This window comes from Enoplosus armatus, chromosome 23, assembly GCF_043641665.1.
Source record: "Enoplosus armatus isolate fEnoArm2 chromosome 23, fEnoArm2.hap1, whole genome shotgun sequence".
NCBI classification, from domain to species: domain Eukaryota; kingdom Metazoa; phylum Chordata; class Actinopteri; order Centrarchiformes; family Enoplosidae; genus Enoplosus; species Enoplosus armatus.
Genome location: NC_092202.1, coordinates 8,615,934 through 8,636,761, shown reverse-complemented (window position 1 = coordinate 8,636,761; position 20,828 = coordinate 8,615,934). Strand labels below are relative to the sequence as shown.

The following is a 20,828-nucleotide window of genomic DNA, read 5'->3' as shown; positions in this document are numbered from 1 at the left end:
TTTGTGTTCGTGTGTATCTGTCGCTTTGTTCTTGTATACTGTATCAGAAGAAAGAAAAGAGGCAGGCACACAGAGAGTGCCTCTAGGTGTGTCTTTTTGGTCTCTGGGTGCTCCTTCTACCCTTAGTTATGATTTGAAGGAAGAACATCTGCTTACCTGAGCACCACCTCATCAGTTTTTTGTTTACACATACTACACGTGTGCAACCTCACAGATCACACAGCATGTTCCCCAACATTTGCTAAATTCCAGCAACAAGAAGGTAGATGAACTTAGATGCTCTGTGCTCCCCCGGCGTGCCATTTGGAGCCCCGCAACACAACAGTGCTCAGCATGCAAATGGAGCGCAGGATGTTTGTTAATTATCCGCGCTTGCGTCAGGGCGCTACACACTGTCTTCCAAACCCCTCACGCCGCTGGCCCTGCTGATTCAAGGCGGCGAGTCAACATATTGGGCTTGTGCTGGCTAATTCCCAGCCAAGGCTTAAATATTCAAAGCTTTTGCATGTCACCAATTTGTATCGTGTGTGTGTGTGTGTGTGTGTGTGTGTGTGTGTGTGTGTGTGTGTGTGTGTGTGTGTGTGTGTGTGTGTACATTTTCTCAACAGAATGTCTCCCGCATCAATGACATAGTGAAGCAGGTGCTGCTGATATTCCCACATTTCTGTCTGGGCAGAGGGCTAATTGACATGGCCAAGAACCAGGCAATGGCCACCCTCTTCAGCAGTTTTGGTAAGAGGCCACGACCACTATCAGCACAACTAATCTTAATGAGTCATTTTGTATAATATTAAGTTTTAATATCATATTTTCCTCAAACAAAAGTGAAAACATCTTCCAAGTGGGTGAGATAGTAGAATTTGTGGTAATACAGTACTATAGAACACGTTGAACCTTTCTTTACCCAAGTGACAGAGCAGCAGTCTGCCTCATTTTAAGATATTATGTGGCACTGATACATTTTCACAGAAAGTCTCACTCTATTGACGTGCTTTTCTTTCAATGGAAACAGTAATTTTGTTCCAAAATGGAGCATTATACATGATTTTAACAGAATGTGAATGTAAAGGTCTGTACGTCCCTGTGGAGGTTTCTTGTAAACAAACAAAGTTTCTGGTTACATTCAGTGTTATTTACCAGAACACATGGGGGGATTTTTACTAAGCCTGTCGCAAATTACCATCAGGGAATATGCATTTTTGCAATTTTACAGTTTAGCAAGGTGTTTACTGAGACCACAGATGTAAATGATCCTGATCCTGATCATCTGATTGGCTGCCAAAGACCTGATGCTGGCCTGTTTTGGGGCAAACTTTCTATCTTGGATGAAGAAACTTTTGGAAACGCAAGTGTGCGCAATTTTCAGCCATGCAACTTTTCTTCCGTTTTACCAGCGCAAAACATCAGTGTCCTTTAGTAATTAAGGACAAACGCAATTTGACTGTGTAGTGCATAAAAAGGACCAGAAACCCTTTGTAAATATTCCCCATTGAATGTATCCTTGTAATAAAACTTAAACCTTACATCCATTCTAACTTGCTAGCAGTCTTCTTCTCTGCTGCTTATGCTGGTGCAGTTTCTTGGTGCATTATCGCTGTAGATCAGCGGAACAGTGTGAAAACATTGGCAGGAATGTGGCATGCATATGCACGTGCATATCCATTCCTACATAGCACTACACAGGGTATTTTTAATATAAGTAGTGAAGTAGTAAACATGCTCTGAAAACATTCTCCCCTTGCCAAAAACAACTTCATTCCTCTTATGGTAGACCCTTAAATAACACTAAACCACACGTCTGTCCTTTCAAGTGACACTATACTACAAAATGCTAGTTCCTCATCCCACCAGCAGGAAAAAAAAACTGACCAGTGACACAGCTCACAAACCTCCTCTCGAGCTCTTCTTACATGTGATACATTTAGACAGAAGAAAGGGAGAAGAGGGGAACAGGTGGAGCTGGGGTTGAGGGGACCATCGAGAGGCAAAGAGAGCACATCAAAGAGGAAGAGGGGTCTTATCTGTAGAGATGTGGAGGAGGAAATAGTGGTTTGAGGAATCATTTGTGGTGGTGGCAGAGAGCAGGTAGAGAAAAGCAATCACAACCTAAAAGAGCTAGTGTGGAGAGGGGCTATTTACAAGAGAATGAGACTGAAAGCGCTTTCGTTTTTCTTGTCTCCTTACTCTGCCCCCCTCGGGCTCGAGGGTTGTAGAAGCTGAGAGAGGGAGGAAGGAGAGAGAGCAGAATTGACAATGATTAGAGTGGGGGCTGTCACTGATTTACTTATGTGTTCATTAGCCAAAAGAGGCTTCAACATGAAAAGTACAGGATATCACTGATTTCCTCACATGACATAGGTGACAGCAATTTTTTTCCTATTTTAATATTAAGGCTAAGTGGCATTTTAAACTGCTGGCTTTCACCAATGAATATGTCTCAAAAACACTTCAAAGAGCTGACACATTCCAGTTCTCCACAAACTTTTGACAAAGATATATTTGGCTGTCCATGAAAGAAAACACACATCTGGTAATTCCTTTTTGTTTTGACGATGCTAAATCATCCCCTGAGCTTGTAGATAAGGGCTGGAAATTAACATGAAATGACACACAGTCATGATGCATTTAATTTCTTACCTTTTTCTGTGTGTATTGAATTGTTTTCTTTTTCTTTTTCTGTTTTTCACAAATTTCTTTCCCGTCCTGCCTTCCTTATCAGGGGAAGACCGTTTCAAGGACCCACTCGGCTGGGAAATGGTGGGAAAGAACCTTTGCGCCATGTTCATCCAGGGAGTTGTCATGTTTACCCTCACGATCCTCATCCAGTATAATTTCTGCTGCAAACCAAGGTAAAGCAACTGTTGTTTCAGAGGGAATTAACTCAAAATACTGGCCAAAAAAAGTTTCTGTCCATCTGAAATTGACCCACTTAGTATCTGTATTTCTTCATTCCCTCCCATTCTCCCCTATTTAAATTAGTAATGTACCTCATGTTCATTTTATATAAAACATCTGTTGCACCGTGAATCTGTTTGGCAAATACTACCCGATTTTTTGCCCGAATGTTTACTTTCTCCAAAAGCAAGGTTGCCATGGAAACTAATGCTTGTGGCTTCTACTATTTATGAAAATTGCAGAGATTGTTTCACTGAGCTTAAACTTTGACCGAGATAATTTGTCATGCGAGTTCATGTTAATTTTAATGAAGGGTGTTATGCCAACTGCGGTTGACTTCTCTCTCTGCCAGGCTTATTTCAGGGAAGTCATTATCTGCAGAGGAGGAGGATATTGATGTTGCTCGGGAACGTAAGCGGGTGTATGAAGGCAAGGCCCAGAACGACCTTCTGAGGATCTGTGACCTCACTAAGGTATTGTGTTGTGTATTTTTTAGCTCTTGCTGAAGTATTGCTGATTGGAGTGCATAGTGCATGATACGCTTTTTCCCACTTTGTTATTCAGTCATTTCTTCTTCAGTTTTATGCTCAGAGGTTGATCGCTTTATTGGTTTTTATCCCCTCAGTCTTTTATAAAATGTGAGATTGTTTTTAATCGTTTGTGGCAACAAGGCACACGTCCAACACAGAGGCACTCCGAAAGCTTCTCCCCTCAAGCCAAAAGGATGAACTCTGTCCTCTGACCTCCGTATATCTTGGCCTCGGCTTGCCCTCTGTGGGTCCTTTGCTCTGCCCTGCACATTTGCATATTTGCACTCCAGCGTGTACAAGGTTTTGTAACATATGTAGATTTTACATTTTTACACACAATTGCACAACCCACCTACACACAAGGCCAATATACACTTTTATTTTAGCTTTACATCCTCCTCTTTAATTCTTATTTTCACTCTTATCCTTATTCTTAATTACACTCTAGCATTTTTAGTGCAGTATGTAGGTCAAAGAGAGACAAATTTGTTTTTTCTCCTGTAATTAACCTCTTTGATCCAGTAATAACCTACACTATTGAACATTTAGACACGTTTTTACTTCGACTGTGCATATGGATGTGTGTGGGTGGGAGGAGTGTTTTTTTCCTCCACTTGCGCTGGCATTATTCCGTTTGCAAGGTAAATGGGAACGACAGGTTGCTAGCCTGCAGCTTTGCACATTCACAAACATCATAAGTAGGCACGAGAACCCGCGGTAGATTGCATTTTGAGGGATGTAAAGGTCTGCTGCTCCTATACAGCTCTTGCCCTTCCTTTCTTTGCAGTAGGTGAAGTCAAGTGTGCTGTGACGGTGTGTGCCTCAACACCACCGAGATTAACGCTTCATCCATCGGCAGATGTTCCCTCCCTGCGGGCGGCGCGGCAGCAGGAAGTGTCACCACAGCAGTCTGCTTTGCGGCTCTAGTGCCAACAGCTGGACGATCTAACAGCCTTTTGCTTCTTACCACCCTTCTTTCACTCCTTCACTCCCTCTGTCTCGTCAGTCTCACTATACTTAATCTTTCACTCATTGCTCACGGACACAGACGTGTGCCACACTCCCTAGGGTAATTACCGAACAAGCGCTGGGTAAAACAGCTGGATGAGTAAAGTATTACAAATCATCTCACAAGGTGAAAAGGTGTTGAGAGGAATGTTCCTTTTTTCTGTGAAAACGTGTAGAGATAACAATATTAATGCCCTTCATTTCTACAGCTTTAAACCGTACCTAAACTTTTACAATATTATATTAGATTTGATTGAGTTAGCCTGCTGTTGACAAGCAGCCATTGTTCGTACACACCTTCATGGTTGACAATATTTCCCTGAGATGAGACACAGTGGCCCATCACCACACAAAAACAGCAGTGCAGTGGCAGAAGGCATCAGGATTCTTCCTGCAGTGCCCTCATTGACTCCCACCACAGCTGTGCCCCATCCATTTGGGGTGTAGATAACAAATTGATCAATGAGTGCATGGCTTCGGTGGCCATGCGCCACAGGCTGAGCCCTGTCATAAATCTAAGTATGCCTCTGAAGCGATCGACAGGCCATCAATCATGTGTCAAATTCCTGCTCCTCCCCTTCCTTTTCCTGCTGCTCTAAACAGGAGCATTTGCTATGCGGCCCACCTGCTAGCCTCCACTTAGCTGCTGCATTAGCGTCGGCACTGTAATCGATGAAGACTGTAATGGAAGTGTGTCCGTCTGTGAGCATTTTCCAGGCCCAGTGCTGTCAGTTTAACCTTCCAGTCACTCACTAAGTTGACAGAGAAAGTTTTAAAGAGCGTTGTGACAGCTGTTTGAATTCAGGGGACTAATGAGTGACACCATGGCATACTACAAGTATGCTCATGTGATAATATGCTCTCTGGACAGATACGTGGTTGAGATGAGACTCGTTTGACAAGAGAACTGTGTTATATGGTTAGACAAAGGCTCTTCTGGTAGAAAAAAACATTTTTCAGCCTTGTAAAACCTTGGCTACAACCTTGGATTTTTAATTTCTCACAATGAAATTTTTATTCTTTTGTCTTTTTCAATTTCAATCCCTAGTAAAAACATTACAAATCTGCTTGGGCAATGATTCCCAACCCGTGGTAGTTCTGTAGTTGCCCGTTAGATTCTTGGAAAGTTTGTGGAGTGGCTCAGGTCGGAAAGGTCGGGAACCTATGCTGTGAGTCATTTGTTGAATGGCTGGAGCATATATTGGCGAGTCCTTTCTAAATAAAGCAGTGTCACTGTCATGGTTTACTATCTGACCTAAATCTATATTTTATGTTTGCACAACTCTCAACATTGTGCAAACATTCTCTCAACTGTCTCATCTGATTAGACGTCAACCTGCTTATCATGACAGCTGCTGTGGCGCTCGAGTCAGAGGGGAATTTTCCTTTAATTGCCTTCCCCCTTACATGTATCTGCTGCTTTGATGTAGCTTTAGCACTGCAAACTATCACTAAAAAGTAGTATGTGTAATCCAGGTTTATAAGTACTGAGTGCAGCTGCCACATGGCACTGAAAGAATGGTGGATCTGTGCAACTCCTGCTTTTATCAAATGCTTTTGATGTGCCAACTATGATATAAATGCAACGTCATTGTTTGTCACTTCTAAATTTACATTTGCCTGGTAGCATTCTGACTACAGCTGAGACAGCTGAGTCTTTTTAATGGTGGATATTTGGTTTAGAGATTCTATACAGGAAATCTATCCTTCATATTGAGAAACGTATGCTGTCACTTTTCTGTTTTAATGAACATTCACTGTTTCACTCTCTGACACTCACATGCAGGCACGTAAACACACAGCACTCATCGAGAACTATGTTTTCAACTTTTAAAAACTGAAAAAGCAGCCGACAGTAGTCACTTTTTCATAACTCAAAGGGGCACAGTGCTGTCCTTGATTTTGAATGCTAAATGTCTTTACTGTCACACTCAGCAAGAACAACAAAGGCCTTGTCTTGTCTTTCCGTGCTCGAGCAAGACAACACTTTCAAACCACTTTGAAAACCTATCAAACCCTAACATAGTCTTGGATGTGGAAAAACACCTCATGCACTAAATGCTTCATTTTTTCGAATGTTCGCCAGCTGTATTACTTTTTTGTTTTACATTGTCACCAATCATGTTTGTTTCGAGTGGGGGTTTCTTAACCTCCTCTGGTGAGATTTTCAGACAATGCAGACTTGAAAGCAAGTGTTCATGGATGAGGCCGGTCAGCGGGGGAGGATGTCGATGCAGCATGGAAAGTTTTCAAGTGAGATGTGAAAAACATCAACCACTTTCTCATTTCCAGTGTCGCTATGTGATCTTAGCGGGATACTGACTCACAATCAGGATGTGAGAAGTTTCATTCTCTTCTTTGTCCATAGAGATTGGATTCTGCATCTCATGGGGTCTCATTTTCTTTTTTAGCCATGGCAGGAGTGGCTTCATTGCTATGAAATTTGGTATAGATATTCATGTCACCAGATGCTGAATCTTCATGACTTTGACGATTCCCTAACTTTTCATGTAGCAACATAAACAAGTCAGAATGTGACCTTGTCCAACACTTCAGTTTATAACAGTCCCGTCAGCCTCTTTTGTATATTGATTTATTCTAACACAGCATGTTACTATGCTCATGTTATCTAAATATTACAAACTAAACATTAACCCGTTAAAATGTATTAGTTTTTAAAGCTGCACTCAGTTTTTTAATATAAATAATGGGTGCTATGTGACAGTCTGGTGGCCAAACTAAGACTTCAGTTCCCCTCAAATTTAGTGTTTTAGCTTCCTTCAGATCATTGTTTTGGTTTTACTGCTCGTTACTTTTGATTCACTTTTACTGCTCTTATCAGTTGCGTTTCCAGCAGCAGCAGGCAGCTGATTTCAGCCAAAAAAGCCCTGATAAACCCACTGCACACTACCTGCTTATCACCGTCACCAGACAGACAAAGTTAGCGACTAGCTGGTGAATGAAAAAAGGGGGACATTTAGTAGCTAATGAGCCAGATATGCCCCTCAGGAGTTGGCATGTTAACATTCTAACATTACGTTAGTATGTTGTCTCTGTGCTTTTCATTCATCCAACACTTTGGCATCACATCTATACACTGGAGTTTCTGTAGATTTTTAGACTTGTTATCTACTTATACCTTGTTTAATAGATTTCTTTTAGTACTTTTTCAGATTAAGGACAGCATGCTTTTTCACTAAAGTCATGAAAAAATACTTTATTGAGACCACTAAATGTAGCTGTGCCTAAAGTTGGTGTCCACACAAAATATTGGGTGAGTGTTGAAGGTTATTGAGGGTTCTGAAGTGGTACTCAAAGTGGAGACAGTTTTCCTCATGAATACTGTCACTGCAGTCACAAATACTAATGTTCATGTCCTCTACTTCTCCCCCCCGTGCAAGTGTCTAACTTTTTTTAATACCTTTTCCCATCTGGCCGGCTCTAAATGTTGCAAATTATCCCTTCTTGTTAAGATTTGTTTCCTTCACTTTCTCTCTCCCACCTTTTTTCCTCTCTACTTCCCTGCTGCTCTGGTCTATCGCTCCATATTTTCTCATGCTATCTTTCTCTCTGTCTGCTCCCCACCCTTCCCTCCCTCCTGCCTTCTCTCCCTCTTTCACTGGCTGGCTGCTTGATTCATTTTATTGTCTGCTCCCTGCAGGTATACTCTCGGAAGAGCTCCCCTGCTGTGGACAGGCTATGTGTGGGCGTACCTGCTGCTGAGGTGAGCCAAATCCTGCTGAATCTCACAAGCACCTTTTCCAGCCTATAGTCTGTTTGCTTTTGTCCATGTTAGAGGACTTTCTTGCATTTACATTTGATTCACCAGCAACACTCAATATTTCATTCTGTGTTGCCTGTGAAGATAAAATTTGGAAATGAAATGACCAAATTATACACATACAACTAAAATGTGAATATTAATGATAATATTTACAAAATAATGGCACATGAGAGCAGGGAGCAATGAGCAGAGATTCTCTGTCTTGGCTTTGGTTTACAGTTTACAATTATTTCTTGAATATTTGAATTGCTGTTTGGCTCTGTCTTTTACTGAGTCGAATCAAAATATCTTCCAAACGCCACTTAGAGAAGGCGTTCGGAGGAACACTAATCTCCTTATCGGGCTTGTTTTCTTCCATTATGCTACTGCCAAGCATGCGTGTGCTAAAAAAAATACACAAGCAGGCGAATAAAAGAGTATTGCTAGAGCAATGGAGTCTGTGAAGCGAAGGCACGAGGACCAAGTGATATCTACACAATACACTCGTAAATTAGTTGTGGGAAACTAAATTAACCAAATACAACGAAATCTACTTTTACACACTTTTTGACAAAGGAACTGTTGTCTAAAATTGATGTACTATCAGTGTAAAGCATCCTTAATCCTTATGACATGTTATACATTACACATACCCATACACACACTGTACCTGGAAGCTGGAAGCTTGATTTTAAAATAATCTCAAGTGCTGACAGGCATTCGTGTTCGGTGGGCTTTCTGGTGGTATCCATCCTCCCTGCCACTGTTTACTCAAGGCCCAATGTAAATGCCAGAGGAATATTGTCATTCACGGGGCTCTGCTGATCACACACTGCATTTCCATGCATTATTTACATCAAGCTTAGCCCTCTTCTATGCATTCACAAGCACAGGTCACAAACAAGCAGGGATCAATGAATGACAGAAATCAAATATTTATGCCGGAGCCAGGGCACCCAAGGCGGGTCACATGACCGCTGGGCTCCGTAGAGACAACTTCGTACCACATTCCCTCCAGAGGGAAGTGAAATCAGCAGCATCAGGGAGAGAAGACAGAGAAAGGGTAGTGTTTGTTGTCGAAATTTACTGAGGCAGGAAGAAATGCTGTTGGGAATGGTCGGGCTTTTACAGTATTTGTTCCTGTGTGCCTGCCGGGTTGATTTAGTGTTTATTGTTTTATTTGTGTGCAGAAATATATACATTTCTTATTTTGCGAAACACTGAACCAGTAATGCATAAGTTGTTGTTCCAATAGTATGCAGTGAACAAATATTTACACAGTCCATAGATAAACTTCATTAAAGGGGTTAATGGATAGCATTTATTCAAAAGAAAACTCATCTCCATACAGAATATTTGAAATACTATCCAGCACCATTGTCTCCTGTGAGTTTTCCAATGAGCCTTGTATCTACAAAACACTGTTTTCCTAATGGAGGCCTCCCCATTGTCTCCATCAGTGTTTCGGCTTGCTGGGAATCAACGGGGCCGGGAAAACCACCACGTTCAAGATGCTGACAGGAGACATCCCAGTCTCCAGTGGAGAGGCCTTCCTAAATGGATACAGGTGAGGCACTAACTCCCACTAGTGCACCAAGTAACCCATCATAATTAGCCACCCAAGATGGCTGCTCAGATGGGGATCGAGCTAAGGTGTTTTTTTTATAGCTCACACCATTTCTCAGCTTCTCTTGTTCTGTGTAACACAGCTTTCTATTTCTCTATCTCAGTCTTTATTTTTTCCTTGGCTAGGTAGTTTTGATATTTCTTATACATTCTGCCATCTCTGCCTTTTCAACTTTGGTTCTCTCATGTCTCCTCACTGTGATATTCTCAGAAATGCTGAAGAATCTGCTCTCGCTTTCTTCCTGCCTCTTGCACATATTTCCTTTTCACATCCTCGCCCTGTACCTTGCTCTGTTTTTTGTCTCTGCCTTACAGAATCAGTCATAAGGAATCTTTGTACATGCCAAAAAATATCTTGACACCAGCAATATGAGACTCAAGAAAATGAGCGAAGGAAGGCTCGTTCTCCCTTATTTTTAGGAACAAACAACAAGGCGGCACATCCGAGCATGGCTGAGTGTAAGCTGCGGTTGGTTTTGCGTCACAGCGGTTGCTATAGGTGTTCATTTATACATCTGGTAATTGACTTTGTGTTCAACAAAGAAAGAGAGCTGAATAGAGCAAGGCCTGACACAGCAGTGTTAATGTTGATTAATGTGGGTAACAGAGATCAAAAAACATCCCAGAGACCTTTAGGGGAAACAAAAACTGAAAAGAGAGAAAAACAGATGTGAGGACGCCCACACTTCTGTTTTGAGCTCATTACGTTTTCTGTGCATTGGCAAGAAAAATGATCGTCAGAACAGAAGAAGCAGCATCTCTTAAGTGGAAGTTCTGGCTCTCCTGACAATTGTCTCTCTTATCTGAGATTGTGTGCTCACAACACTCATAAAGAATAGCTTGCAAAAGCTAGCCTGCTAACAACCAGTATCAGCTCATTAGCCTTCTGTTGTTGTGGAAGACCAAGATCAAACTGACAGCAGTGGACTTCATTTTAAAACGGTTTGTGTGTGCATGTGCCTCTCAGCTGCACCCACAAATGTAACATAATTGTTTGTCTTAAAGGAATAGTTCACTATTTCGGGATTTACGCTTATTCGCCCACTGTCATGTTGGTGCACTCAATATGAAGTCAATTAGCTTAGCGTAGCGTAAAGACTAAAAGCAGGGGGGAAAATAACAAACCTAGCCAAAGTTAAAAAGAATCCGCCTACCACCACCTCTAAAGCTAATTAACATAATACAGCACATAACCCCTCATAAAGCCACAACAGATTTGATTGGCTGAGCAGCGTCACGTGGGCTGGCGTAACTCATATGCAATTGGTCTGTGAGTTTCTTGAGCCGCTAAACCAGTGCCGCAAAGACTGGAAAAGCTGCGCTGGTTAAAATAGAAGCGCCCCGTCAAAATTTAAAATCCCTTAATAATTTATTGATTATAGGTCGGGGTCCGTATAGGACTGCGTCTGGATCCGGACTCGGACCGTGGTCCGCCTGTTAGTGACCCATGCTTTAAATACACAAGTCTGTAATGCCACACTTGACAAAATTATGTTCTGGCAAATTTAGCATGTATGCTTTTAGCCAAACAGTTATGTTATTAGTTGTTTGGCTAAAGGCATACATGCTAATAACATACTGAATGAAAACCAAACAGATGCCATTCTTAAATAATATCAAACAGGGACAACCTGAACCAGCTAAAGGCTATATAACCTGCAGTTATCATGAACCTTTATCAAAGATAAAACAAGACATTATATTAGATTAGTAAAGTTTTCAGTCCCCCATGGCCTTGTTGAGTGCCAGCAGCCTCTAGAAACATCAAATCACATTTTGCCTCCCTGAGGCTGACTGTCGCAATATTGTAGATTGCGAAAAGGGCGCGTCTGCATCCAGGACTGCTGCTGCCATTACTTTACATGCCTCTAGAGGGTGCATGTTGGCATGCCTGGAAAAGATAGCAGCCAGATTTTTTTTTTCTTCTTTTGTGTGTGTGTGTGTGTTTGCGTTTTGTTGCAAGAGTTTTGAGGTCACTTACTTGAGACCACGAATACATAATGTGAAATGAAGCACTCAGCTGCACTATGTTTGTTTGGAAGAATTTCAAATAGAAACTGAGGCCTCAACTCTCTCAGCTCTGATTTCCCTCTTTCCTATCGAGGTATTGTGAAAATTTGATTAATCCTTTCAAGCAAATCAATTTTAATCTTATTCCTTTTTGAAATACAATAGGCGACATAAATGAAGTGTATACTTCTTGGCCTTCTAACTGTTCTCATTGTATATTTGATATCATATTATCTGTCTTGCTAAGGCGTTTATCTTTAGATCTGCCATCTCAAACATTAATGACATCCATTGTCAAATCTCTAATATGTTCTCTTTCCCAGCATACGAACAGAAATGAGGGACGTGCACCAGAACATGGGCTATTGTCCCCAGTTTGATGCTCTTGATGACCTGCTGACTGGACGAGAGCATCTGGAGTTTTACGCGAGGTTACGAGGGGTACCAGAAAAAGAGATCACCATGGTAACCATTACATCCTTAAGTACTACAACTGTCCACTAACCATTTTACTCATGGCACACTATATCTTGAACATAAATACCCAATGTGGATTAGTTGTGGAGCTTTTGTCATTTAAATATTTTAAAAAATGTACCACTCAAATGTACCACTACAATACTTTCAGAATGTTTTTATTTTATTTTTACCATCAAAATACTTCAACTAGAATGCATGTAGGGCAAGCAGAAGTACATGTCCAAGTGATAGATAACCTCAATGGCAGAAGCCATACATAATGAAAAATGGACGGTGGTAGAAAAGCAGCAGCTGTGGGTTATGGCTCTACATTATTCACCATGCCCACTGGTGTGGCCGGCCCTGTGCGGCCTCCCTGCACTCCTCTCGCACTGCCCGCTTCTACAACAGCAAGATCAAACGAGGAAGAGGCTGGCGGCGACCATAGGCCTCAGACCCGACGCCAGGGCTTTGATCTCTTAGCTGCGATGTAAAGGGACCCAGTTCTGCGCTGCTAGCATAACACTTAATTTTACTGTGGCCCATTGTAATACCTCTTTGTGATGGCAATTCTCGTACCAAATTGAGCCCTTTTGTAGTTATATTTGCATAATCTGTAAACAGAAATGTCCACATGTATGTCCCACAATAAACTGTGTTTTATTGTGACCATGTCCTTTGAGACCTGGCAATGTTGTGTGCACATTGGCGATGTTCGTGATTGCTGGTGTTTGACGAGACGTTGTTTAAATAGCAAGGAGAACGGTAAAGTACCTCAGCAGCCGGTGCTTAAGGTCTTACAGCGATGCCAGCTGTCATGTCTTGTCCTTGAAAACCACAGAGCATAAATACATTGGGGATCCAAGCCAAAATATCATCCATCATAGAGAGTCTTATGATGGGGCTTATGTGAGCACTCTTCTTGACACCATAATGCGTTTGGCCACTTTGATTTCTCTCTTCAAAAAGGTAGCCGAGTGGGGGATCCAGAAGTTGGGGCTGGTCAAATATTCCACTAAGTCAGCAGGAACCTACAGCGGTGGGAACAAGCGCAAACTTTCTACAGCGATAGCCCTGATCGGTTGTCCTCCTGTGATTTTTCTGGTGAGATATCTCTTCATTGATGTGTTGTACATGGTGGAAATGTTATACGCTGCTGTTTTATTAAGACTTAAGAGTGTAATACTTTAAATCAATATTGATGCTGTGCAGATGTTTGGATTACAGCAGATCAGTTCTTTTTCTCTTTACGAGCACACAGAGACTCAGCTGCAGTGGGAAGATGATAGAGTATAGGAATTTAGGGGTAACGTATGCCTTCAAATACGAGGAGTAGAAAAGACAAGATTTGGATCAATCTAATAAATCCTCACTGAATTTCCCAAAGGATTAAAAGTACATTACTTTTGGATGAGAAGGGTGTATTTTTCAGGGGTCACTCACTGGTCATGTTTTAATTCTTTTTTTTTTTTTCAAGAAAGAACCAATTCCTTTAGAAAAGCGTAGAGCACACAGGACTGTGTTTGCACGTATTAAACTCCTATTCATCAGGACTTAAAAGTGAACGCAAAAGCATTTTCTCACTGATGGAAGATTAACGAAGGCATGACTCAGAATACACTGCATCACATGCTTTCAATTAAGCGGCTTTAATGTGCATTAAGAAGTTGTGTCCGTGTTATTATGAGGGACAAACTTTAATGACCTTAACTCACACTGGGGGCTCCCCACGGGGGCTCACCGAAGTGTACATTTTCATCAAGATTATTGCAAATCTTACTTTTCTTGTCCTACCCACCACATCACATGGTCTAATAAAGCAGAAATATTATATTATACATAAAAAATGCAATGTCGGTTTATGCTGTTTAATTTGCTACCAGTAAACTGTAATAAATGCATTACTTTGCATGATTTAAAGCAATCCATCACATTATGCTGCTAATAACAATTTAATGAGTAATCAGTCAGGTAATGAGTAATCCATAATAAATTACATTTACAGAATAATCTTTCCAACCGTTTCTGTTTTCTGGCTCAGTGCTTAGCCCATCGAGCTGCACTATTCCAAACCTACTTATTTACTCGCCTGAGCCGGGCTAGCCCTCTCTTTGAGGCAGTGGGATAATGTGTTGTCAGTGTCTGTGTCAGTTTCAGTATTGTGTGCTAGCCCAGGGAGCCCAGGCGGCCTTGAGGCAGTGCCATGTAGGGTTTGCACAGGGACACATTGGGTACGGTGGTGGAAATGCCCCTTGGGATTTGTAGGATTCTGCTAGTGAGGGAGAACCAAGCCTGGAACGAAACCAGCCAATGGACTGAGAACTGTCACTCTCTAATCATGCATGGACAGACTAGCCCTGAGGAAAAAGAAACAGCAAGTCACTGAGACTGTGTGTGTGTGTGTGTCGTGCTATGTTGGAGAGCATTCAGCACGTGTCTCCATTATGTGTAAATGGGTATACTCAGAATTCACCCAGACTTTGCCTGTCTATGTTTTATATGTCTCCTGTTTTTACCTTACTTTTCTGTCCCTCCTTTGCTTATCTGTGCGTTTACATACATATACAGGTGACAAATAAAAGGAAAAATCATCATGAAGTGTCTTGTTAATGTGTTGGGTTAGTATGATCTGCCAGAACAGCTTCAATGGCATAGATTGGACATGTCTCTGGGCCTTCACTGGACGGATGTAACACCATTCTTCCCAAAAATGTTCCCTCTTTTGGTGTTTAGATAAGGGTGTTGGAGAGAGATGTCTTACACGTCGGTCCAAAAATCCATAGTTGTTCAATTAGGTGGAGATGTGATAAATGCTTTATGTTGCTTATTGCTGCTCATTAGGTTTAGGTTTATTCAGGTTTTTCTGTTTATTTGTCACCCATCTGTAAGTCTGTTCTCACACACATCATCATTAAATGATCTGTTAAAAGTAGATTTTTGTCGCAAATGGTGTACCTTGACATCTTTTTTCTTAAATGATGTGCTGAGGTGGAATATAATAAACTGTTAAAGAGGTTAAAGAGGTTACGTTTATTGCAGGATGAACCAACCACTGGTATGGACCCCAAAGCCCGGCGCTTCCTGTGGGACTGCATCCTGAGTGTCATCAAAGAGGGACGCTCAGTCATTCTCACTTCACACAGGTGCAACATCATTCTTTATCTATTGATTTTCTCTGATGAATTCACACTTCACCCTCTAAGATGAAGCCAAAATATTTTGACTCTTCATTGGGGAAAGCAGATCAACCAAATATTCCGTAAAAAAAGAATGTGAGCCGCAAATATCGTAATTATAATTGACTGTAGTTCCACTTTAGTTGAAAGGTATTGTTTCCTGGGTGGTAGTTAATACTGGCTGCTAGAAACACACTGGCTGTTATAAAGCTTTCATGAAGCATGAGGGCATATTGACTGACTGGCGCTTTTTTTCCTCCATGAAAAGAGAAGCTGTCAATATCAGTGCTGGAGTCTTTTCATTATCCAAGACTTCCTGGAGCAAAGTTAGTTTTCCCAACTTTGTCTTCTGTAATTTTGGCCACTTTTGGACATGGTGGAAATGAATTGCCTCATTTTTTTGTGAAACTCAAAAGTTGATGGCCCAAGTCGATATGGAACATTTAACAATTCACATGCCTATTCATTTCACCATTTCCCAAATTGCCTGGGTTTTTGAATAATTTGTGCACCTGGCAGTGCATGTGAATAATCTGTGCTGCTGTTTCATTTGGAATATATCATTCTCATTACATGTGTTGCCTTCATGGGGAAATAAAAGAATTTGTTGTTGTCCCAGGCAATGGTGGCAGAGCTGCATCCAGTCGTCCATGGCATGACCAGGTGGTTGTGTTTTGTTAAGTGGCAGATTCACCAGGTTTTACAAAGTCATAATCCTAATTGCACCATTCCTCAGAAAGGCTTCACAGGTTTTGCCTCAACTACAAATGACTCCTGCTCCAGCCCAACACCGAAAGAGAAAAAAATTAGATGATAAGAACTACAGATGGTCCCTTCCTCTCCCTCTAATTACCAAATTTGTCGTCCATTTAGGTGTCAAAATGCTCTAACCCAAACTTCATCTGTAAATGACAAGAAAAAGTTTCAGTAAATGATTAGAGATCTTTATCTGCAAAATAATGTGAGCTGACACGTTGTAAAATTGAATGAGTTCTACCCTTTATAAGAAACATCTGTGATCAATGCACTAGCCTTGAAGACAGCACATTTCCGCAGTTGAATCAGAAGGACAAAGTACTGAAATACCCCCATTATCCCAAAAAGACCTGATTTCACATGTCATTGTCTTATCTGGAGAGGAAGAGACTCAAGCATCTGGTATTATTGCTGCTTCTCATTTATACAGCAAAATTTCCCCCCTTTTCTTTCAATAGTATGGAGGAGTGTGAAGCACTGTGCACACGCATGGCCATCATGGTAAACGGTCGCTTCAAGTGTTTCGGAAGCATCCAGCATCTGAAGAGCAGGTGAGGGTCCTTCTTTTGTGTGCTAGACCAACAGTAGAATAAAAAAGCCTTGAAGCTCCTGGATTTGAGATGAAAGAAACCCCTGTCTCCCACTGAGGTGTTCTGTTATTTATACTGTATATATATATAAATAACATACTAATAAAAAGGATATTATTCAGGTTTTTCAAGTAAGAAAAAAGCATGCACATTCTTCTTTTATCATGTATTGCTGCTGCTAAGAAAGAATCTATAGGAGATAGTCAAAGAAGAACACAATTTATCAAAAAGTGTGCAGTGCTAATGGAAACTCACATAAACTCCACAATGTCATTATTATGAAAGGAATACTTCAACATTTTGATATTTACACTTATTCGCTCGCTTGCCAATAGTTAGATGAGGAGATTGATATCACTCTCAAATATGTCCGTATAAGGTTACAACTGAAAGCTTAGCTTAGCATAAAGACTGAAAACAGGGGGAAACATCTAGTTTTCATGCTTTGGTTTGGTATAGATTAAACAAAAATATATCATGTGTGAGGTGAGTGTTTTAGAGGTGCTTGTAGGTGGAGCTAGGCTTGCTGCTTCCCCCTGATTCCAGTCTTTATGCTAAGCTAAGCTAACCAGCTGCTCGCTCTAGCTTCACATTTAGTGTGCAGACATGAGAGTGGTGTCAATCTTGTCAGTGCTTTAATATATCCATTTGTTTCATTTGTTGCTAAATATGTTTTAGTGTAGACTCATCAACATGATTGTATTGATTTCACATGAAATGATTCGTATATGAGGCAAATGTGCAGACAGTCAGGTCTGTGGGCCTCAGGTTAGTGTCCCAAGTCTTTCACCATTATCTCAATTTCATTTTGTTTCTCTACAGCCCCATAACTTCTGTTTCCACCATCCCTGTCCTTATGCACACCCTTAATAGGCTTTGTACATGTCTCTTAATGCGTTTTGTTACATCTCCATCACGGATATCTCCTGCCCTTAACTCTTAGCAGTCGGGTCGGCTCTCTGATGGTCCTCTGACAATCTCTAAGGCCAACACTTATGCCCTGAGCCCTTCATGTAACAGTGAGGCCCATCCATTACCTTAGGTACAGTCTGGTGACATTATTACCACTCCATTGTGTGATCTTGTAAGAGGAAGGACATTCCACACACACAAACACACACACACACACACACACACACACACACACACGGTTACACACGGTTACACACGACATGAATATGTGGTGGCAATCAATGGGTGGAGAGAAAGATCAATACACCTGGGATGAGGGGTGGAGCAGACCATTTTTAAAGTTGCGCCGGGGATTATGGGAACACACCTGGAACAGCAAGGAGGGGGCAACAGTGTCAAGGGTATTTCACATCAAGAGTGTTAATGTCATATCATTGGCCACTGTCTCATTGTTGAGAGAGAGGAGGTAGATTATAGATTGGGCTAAAAAAAGAGGGAGAGGCAGGGAGAGTTGCAAGGCAAAGGGCTAAAGTGGGAGAGCGATGTACCAATCAGTCCCTCCCAGATGTTAGGGTAATTGACAGATCCTCTGTGTCAATTACATCCTGTCTGTAGGGGGACGGGCAGGGTGGTGTAAATAATTTATGAACCACACAGGAGGTATAGGATAGGTAAGACCCATGGGGGGGAGGGAAGAAGCAGCAAACAAGGCAGGAGAACAGAGGGTTAACACATGTCCTACTTCACTCGACATGCTATCAGGTAAAAGGGAATCTTTCACAAGACAGTCAAGTGAGAGGAAGCCAGATAAGCATGACGTCTACACCGATTTTTGCCGTGCTTATTTTAGATCTTGCACGGACAATTTACATGCCGCTGAAATGCTATCGCTCAGTTCTTGCCACGCAGTGAATAATTTCTAATTAAGCGTCCCTATCTCCGCTCCGCTTGGTGTAATTAATGTTTCATGAGGTGTGGGACCCTGTTAATGACTGAAAAGGCAATTAAGGACTGTCTTCTCTGTTTTCTTTTCTCGTCACTATCCCGCCACATGTTTGTGCTACCATGCCCCCCCCCCCCCCCCCCACACACACACACACACACACACACACACACACTGGTTTAGCATGTGATCCACCATCATTTAAGTTGTTGTGAGTCTGACCGTCCAGTATTTTGTCTCCACATCCGAGTCCATAATGGGGGGATGGCATGGCCTGGTTCTCACAAATGCACAAGATGTTGCCAGTTTGCAGATGGGAAGAGCTCCATCAGACAGCAGGGGTTGAAGTAGAGGGGGGAGGCATGGCGACAGAGGCAGGTGGTGTGTGCCATTGTCACACGGCGTGAGCGGCTGACCTGCAAAGCTGGGGGTGCCGCTTCCCCCCCCCTCCCACCCCCAATGTCTCCATCTCTTTCTCATCATAAGAATCTGAAAGGAGTGCAGAATCTCACTGCGGGGGCAGCTCTCACATTTTGACCCCCTATTGCTCAACCTCCCACATTCGCAGCCCTCACTCCCGCCTATCGCCTCCTCTCCTTCAAAAACCTCTCACCATATTACCCTTATTTATTCCTCCCTGTGCTGCTCTCAGGTGGCAAGGCTTCAAACCCAGCCATCCAAGTGCTTGTTAGTGCTGCCCCCTTTAGTTCAGTGGCGACCCTGTCTTTATCACTGTGATGCCCTTCTGCTGCTTCAATAACCCCGCCTCTGTGTATCAATCAAGCCCCAAATGAGTCAAAATAGCCCATTTCAACTGCTATAGAGATCGGCAGCCTGTGAGAGGGGCTGAAGATTTGGTTTGGGCGGTGGATTCTGAGCTGTAGGGTGGCCATTTTAAGAAGCCCCTTCATTATCTTCCTCCATGGCTGTTAAAAATCATTGTCCTTGCGTGTCCTGATTTTGAGACCCTCAAATCACAATCACACTCCTGGGGATTTATGAAAGGCTGACAGAGATGGGGAAAAATAAATAAGTAAAAAAAAAAAACATGTACAAGAGGCTGTAAATAGTGCTTTAGTACAACAGGGTGCTGGTATGAAAGCTCCCAGGTGTTAAGTAAACCCAAATGAAGTGGAGAAACCAATAAAAGGAGCTTCAAAGCTCCCCTATAATCTTGTCAGTTAGGAAGGACACCCATGAGCCGATGCAGGATTTTTCACTGATTGATATCATTCATATCCCCTCTTCATAGAGTACCTGCAGTAAGTACACACCACAGCCTGGAGTCTTATTTTCTCCTTGCTTAAAGCACGTCATGATATAAAAGTAGAGGGTAAAGTGCCTTTAATGCATTAAGGTAATACGGTGTGGGCCCCGGACAGTTTTTACAAGAGTGGTGTCTAAAAGTTTGGATCAATCCCCTAAAGTTGACGTTGAGAAGTCCAATAAACTCCTTCCCACTCACTCCGCTTCATCTCTGCAGGTGTGCCATTAACTAAATAGTTTACGGCTTTTAAGTGCATGTCACCAGTGGAGATGGATGACAAAATGATTCTCTTTACGGTTTACAATGCATCAGCATAGGTGTAATTAATGCTAAAACATTGACAGACACAAATGGTCTATTGTATATGTACTGTATGTATCTGAGAGCTGTCTGCTCAACATCTTTAACCTTAATAGTTGGTGAGAATGTTTATGTGGGATTGTGGTTCTTATACTGGCATTTGTTTTATCATAACTTATTTTCTGTGCTTGGAAGCAAGGCAAGCATCTGCATCTACATTTGATCCTTCAAGATCTGCAGAAATTGCTACATGGCTCTAAGTATTTTATTGCGTCCTTGTGGAACTATGCATGTCTTGCAGTAATAACTTTTACAGGCCAGATGATGGCCTTCGTGTCAGATTACTTTTCAAACACAATATTGCATGCGAAGACCTTGTAAATACATCTTCACATAGACGCGGACTGTCACTACTAATCACTGAAAACTATCACTAAGGACAGATTAAACAGTTTTATTCGAACACAGTAATGTTAAGTCAAGGTACAATTACTACCTTTTATCTGAATCTTTCAATTGTATCCCACAGCTGACCTCGAGTTACGAATGAATGAATTTGTCCAACTACAATTTCCAAGATCAAGAATGAACTC

The 20,828-nt window shown here is 41.8% G+C and overlaps 1 protein-coding gene across 1 annotated transcript in view; it reads left to right on the top strand.

Annotated features, from left to right (window-relative positions):
• Positions 1 to 20,828, top strand: part of LOC139305672 (phospholipid-transporting ATPase ABCA1-like) — a 125,633-nt gene that overhangs the window by 92,602 nt on the left and 12,203 nt on the right. Inside the window, exons 39-47 of the mRNA XM_070929595.1 lie at positions 609 to 732; positions 2,720 to 2,849; positions 3,248 to 3,368; positions 8,095 to 8,157; positions 9,657 to 9,763; positions 12,156 to 12,297; positions 13,261 to 13,395; positions 15,331 to 15,434; positions 16,682 to 16,774. Of these exons, the coding sequence (XP_070785696.1) occupies positions 609 to 732; positions 2,720 to 2,849; positions 3,248 to 3,368; positions 8,095 to 8,157; positions 9,657 to 9,763; positions 12,156 to 12,297; positions 13,261 to 13,395; positions 15,331 to 15,434; positions 16,682 to 16,774 (1,019 nt within the window). The remainder of the gene's footprint in view (positions 1 to 608; positions 733 to 2,719; positions 2,850 to 3,247; positions 3,369 to 8,094; positions 8,158 to 9,656; positions 9,764 to 12,155; positions 12,298 to 13,260; positions 13,396 to 15,330; positions 15,435 to 16,681; positions 16,775 to 20,828) is intronic.